At 27.6% G+C, this 5575-nt stretch overlaps 1 protein-coding gene across 1 annotated transcript; it reads right to left on the bottom strand.

The window, feature by feature from the left end:
- Positions 1-1953: 1953 nt before the first annotated feature.
- On the bottom strand, positions 1954-5222 carry LOC107172764 (uncharacterized). The gene is made up of 6 exons (XM_089215412.1): positions 5020-5222; positions 4792-4945; positions 4188-4339; positions 3808-3958; positions 2118-3657; positions 1954-2051 (listed from the first exon to the last, which is right to left on the bottom strand). The coding sequence occupies exons 1-6, from the start codon at positions 5220-5222 to the stop codon at positions 1954-1956; spliced, it is 2298 nt and encodes a 765-aa protein (XP_089071538.1).
- Positions 5223-5575: the final 353 nt, after the last annotated feature.

Here is a 5575-nt window from a genome sequence, read left to right as displayed (position 1 = left end):
AACGTTCATTTATAGAATAATAAGTAATATTGACTGTCCAGAATTTGATATCAGTTATGGTAGGACAAACAGCAGACGAGGCCTTAAATATATCTATTAAATTTAAAATTAAATATCCAACATTATAGTATAGTTTATACAATAATAACGGATTGGTAGTTAGATACCAAATAAAAATGTGCGAATTCGATTAACATTAGAGAATTATTACTAAAAAAAAAAAAAGTTTACATTGAACTTATTGTAATAATATAGTAGTGTGGTATAGTGTTGCTTTGGGGGGGAGGGGCGTAGAAACTTAAACATTTATTTATGTTAATATCATGTCATGTTATTATATAATTAAAACACATCAATTTTAAATTAAATTTTTGTAAACAGCTGAAATGGTAAAAAGATAATATTGTATACGCGAAGGATATTTGCATTGTTTATGCCTATAGGACTAATGAAACTAAATTAAAACTAAAGTCGATGAATAAAGATTGTAAAAACAGAAAATAATATCAATTTTTATTTTTTATTATAGTATATTATTCATACTTATTTATATTACTATATTAGTTGTATTGTGTATTAAAATATTCATAGGAATCTCATTATTCAAAACATAGAATCATAGTTAATAGCATCAATTCAGCTATATTAATACTGTTTGAACTTCCCGCCGCTTCCAGCGCAACATTCGGCAACCGGTCCGCGAGTCAGCGCGTCGCGCGGCCCGCGGACACCGGGCTTCGGCCAAGTCGCCGCCGGCGACTAAAACTTGTCTTTTTCGTACGCTCGACTTGAGCGGACCGTGCGTGTATCGCGTCCGGCCGTTATTCGGTGCCGTTTTGCGACAACCTCGTGGGTGCGACTTATCCGCACTTGGTCGTAATTATATTGTTCCGCGATTTGTGTTATTTCGCTGTCGCGCCGTTCGACGCCGTTGTCGTCGTTCTCGACGTCGTACCGATTTTCGTCGACCGGTTGTCCGTTGCGCGACCGTTATTTGCCGTCGCGTGGGTGCCGCCGATATTCGTGCACATATTATTATTTATTTATTCGTGCCGGTACATCAATAATATAGATAATAAATAGTACTTCATTTAAACTTTTAGATCAATGGACCAAAATATGTACTAATTTCAATAATTTCAATAATATGCTTGTAAAATGTAATATAAAATGTAATATAAAAACTGTAATATATCAATTACCTACTGCAAGATGGTTAGTTATATTGTACTTGTACTATTTTTTATTTTCAGGTATAACAGAGAAATTTAGGTGCGTTGGTCATGTTAAATGTGTAGATAAATTCAAGTATTTACTATTATTATTTATTAAATTGTTTAATTAGTATAATATAGTTTAGTCATATCATTATACAATTTAATTAAATACATTAAGTTATATTTTGTTTATTGATATACATAATTTGACTCACCTTAAAACTGTAATACATTAAGTACCTACCTACTACATAGTATATTTTATACCGAAGCCCATTGGAGTACCTATATCCAACTACTTTATTTACTAATTTTATTTCACTATTAATTCATGTCCATGCATATAATATAACTCTACTATTATGTATATACATACATCTATAAAATACATTAGTCATATTATGTAGGTACATAATATATATATATATATCAATTTGTAGGTTTGTGGAATTAGTTATAACTATTAGTTAAGATTTAGTTATAACATATATATATGTTAATAGTAATAATAATAGTATGTTCATATTTAAATAATAATATAATAAATAATAAACTTTTATTAATGTGATTTTGCATTAATAACACAATTTCTAATGTTAATATATTTACATTAATTAATTTTATTAACATAATAACAAAGTTAGTTGGAAATATAATGATTAATAGGTATTAATAAATATATTTAATATTATTACTTTTATTTGTGAATTTGTATAGGTAATATGATATACTTTTATTAATGTGATTTTGCATTAGTAACACAATTTTTAATGTTATGCAGTAAATTTCTGGGTTTCTTTTTGGGACGGTTACTATCACTTGTTGCTGGTCTACCTAAAGTAAAAAATGCTATTGTTAAAATTGTAATTGTTATATTTGTATTGTGTATCTTAATTTTACCTGCAAGCAAACGTTTACTTCCTCTAGTAATTCCTGGTCTTCTCCTAGCTATTGTAGTTGGTTGTACTTTTATTGATGCTCCGTCTCTATGTCTAAGAGATAACGAGGATGTACCTGCTGTTGCTAAAAAAGTATTAAACTGGCCTTCTGTGTGTATTTTATCTAATCTTTTTTTGAATTTTAACAAATTATCATAAGTTGATTCACCATACTTTATTATATTATTTGACAATTTCTGAGTAATATCATCTAATATGGATAAACAATCTTGTTTTTCTAAATTGGGATTGTGTTCTTTTACAATCTGCATACTTTCCGTTGAACTCTTTTTATTTGAATCTTGATGAATGTCATGAGATATAGGTGACTGTGTATGAACTACTTCTGCAGGTAATAAGCCCTCGTAAAACGTCTTATTTGGTACTTTTTCACCTAATGCCAGTTTTGCTATTAAGTATTTGTCTTCTATGGTTACTGGAGGAAAGTTAACTCCAATTTTATTAAAATATTTGTAAACTATACCTTGATGTTTACAAAATTTTCCATGTATTCCAACTTTACATGAACAAATACCAATAGTAGGTTCAACGCAATACATGAGCTGTTTGTTTTCTTCACTCGGTACATAATACTCTTCATTTTCAACATATATTTTGTCTTTTGAAGCATAGTCACAAAGTTTAATAATTTTTTCAAAATATTTACGTGCTGTGGGGTTTCTATCATTTGAAAATTCTTGAAACTTCCTTCTATAGTAATCTTCTAGTTTGGTGCAGCAAAAATCAACAATTGAAACAACATTATAAGCCTTAACTCTACACAGCACATTTTCTTTAAATATTCTTACAGAAACTTCACTAAAATTGTTAGTGTGATGGCCTCTATTTGTGTGATCTCTCCAGGCTAAACACCAGCGTTCTTTATAAGTCCAATGTTCTACAGTAACATATCTGCACCATTTACTATACATACTTCCAATTTCTAAAGTAACTTCAAATGCGGTATAAGCTTCTTCAACTGTTTCAGCATACAGCATTTTTCTAAATGATTGCATCATAGGTTGACGGTCTTCTTTGTTTATATTATTTTTACCATCCCAAAGCCACCTCCAAACAGCTTGTAAAACATGAAATATGCAAAGAAGAGATTTTGAGTTTGGCCAAACTGCTTTCAAAGCATTAATTTCTGCATCTGAATTGTCTGTTAAAAATATGGTAGGAAAACCTTTCCCACCAAAGGCATTCTGTACATTATTTTTAATCAATAGAAATCCAGCTTTATATGATTCTTCACTTTGACCTTTTGTTATAAGAACACCCAATGGTGCAGCACCAGCTGCACACGGTGTTAATAAAAAAGTGATACAATGGTTTTCTGGGTCACAAGAACTAGTAGAATCAACAAAAACTATATCTTTAGCAAGTGGTAAATCATGGGCTCTTGACATAATTGGTGTAAGTATAAGTACTGAAAAAGGATTATCTTGAATAAAAATAGATACTCCATTTTCATTATATGTTTCTTTCTTTTCTTTAAGTTTCTAATACATTAAAATATTAAAAATTAATTAAATAAATAAAAAAAGTACATTTTAATTTATATAAATTACATGCATTGAATTGTGATGATTATTTAACATTTTAAAAATACTCTATTTTTAGTAGATTAATGGTAACAACTAATAACATACCATGATTACACCTTGACCAGTACGAGGGCCTAAATGTGTAGATCTCCATTTTTCATGCCAGTTTTGTACAGTTCTATAAGTAGGATTTAGTCTAGCATTAGCAAAATCTTCAACTGAACAATTCATCATAGTCATCACACTTTCATGATAACTGTAAATTATGAAATTATACCGAGTTTTAATTCATATTTAAATATAAAATTAATATAATAAAACATCTGGTCATATTTAAATAAGACTATAATTATAATTATAAGTACTTTTAATATTTTCACATTTATATACATATAAAACAGATAAGTATATGAATTATTTATGTTATTTTATTATTGTTCTCAATTTAATTAAGAAGTAAAATCATTTGTATGTATGATTCTTACCGAATGGCTTCTGTCATTGTCATTCCATCATTCATATATTCCTCAAAAGTTTGTCTTAAATCATCTGTTGCTTTCAAATATCTAAGGGCTTCTGCTGTGTTAATGCTATGGTTGTGTTCATTCCAAATTGTAATAACACCAAACAATTTATTCTGTAAATTATGTAACCATAGGCACATGGAACACAATTAACATATATTAACATATTATAAAAAAAATAACCCTAACAACAAATTATATTATAAAGCGTATCCTAATTCTTTTTAGTTCGAAAGAATTAGTATTTTAACTACAAGAAATAAAATATTCTCTTTAATATGGTGAAATATGAAATTATACACATTTTTGTAACTAAAAATTAAAAAAAAATTATAAAAAATAGGTCAAAAAGAAGAATATCTACTAAAAAAGAAGCTCAAAAATGTTATAAGGCTAAAGTTGCAACGTTGCAAGTATAAATAATTATACATAAAAATAGAACTATAATTTAGTACTTAATATGTCTGCATTTATTACAGACCTTAAAACAACTCATGATTAATATAGATTTATACAAAATTTATATAGGTAATTGTCACAAAAAATCAGAATACACATATTTTACTTTCACAAATGGATCAGTTTTTCTTGTAGATACAGTATCTACTTTAATCACAAATTTGACTTGAGCTTTGCAACTTGTGTTTTTAGACAGTCCTCTTTTGTTACTTTCTTTATCAACCTTATGATATGAACTATGATGGCACACAAAATGTTTTCTACATATTTAAAAATTTACCAAGTTCAATTAAATACAAAACCAAAAAATAAATATATTATAACATTCACTAACTTGCATTGAATGTATTTTCCATTTGGAACTGACGAACGAACATTCCACTTAGTGGCTGTAAGAATTGAAAATTCTTCCATCCACTTACCTATACTGCATAAATCTACTAAATTTGAACGTACCTTGGTTACTTCGTCATTTGTTTCAATAATTACGTTGTTAAAAGAAGTAGGAAGATTACTTGAGTTTAGTTTAAGATTCATTTTCACAGAAGTTCAAAAAACTTCAAGAATAAAAGAATATTGGACAACTTGTCGACTACTCATAAGCATTTACAGACAATTGAAGATAACATAACTTAGAAAACAAAAACTCTCTAATCATATTAGAGTGTTTATGTGACTAAAAATAGAAATAATAAATTTATAAAAATTATCTATTCATTTCTAACTAACTTTGTTTGTTATTATGTAAATAAAATTAATTAATTGTGTTATTAATGCAAAATCACATTAATAAAAGTTTATTATTTATTATATTATTATTTAAATATGAATATACTATTATTATTACTATTAACATATATATATATATATATATATATATATATATATAT

Source organism: Diuraphis noxia, unplaced genomic scaffold, assembly GCF_037042655.1.
Source record: "Diuraphis noxia isolate RWA-SAM2 unplaced genomic scaffold, SU_Dnox_SAM2 contig0001, whole genome shotgun sequence".
NCBI lineage: Eukaryota > Metazoa > Arthropoda > Insecta > Hemiptera > Aphididae > Diuraphis > Diuraphis noxia.
The sequence above is the reverse complement of the archived record's forward strand: the minus strand, read 5'-3'. Positions and strand labels throughout refer to the sequence as shown.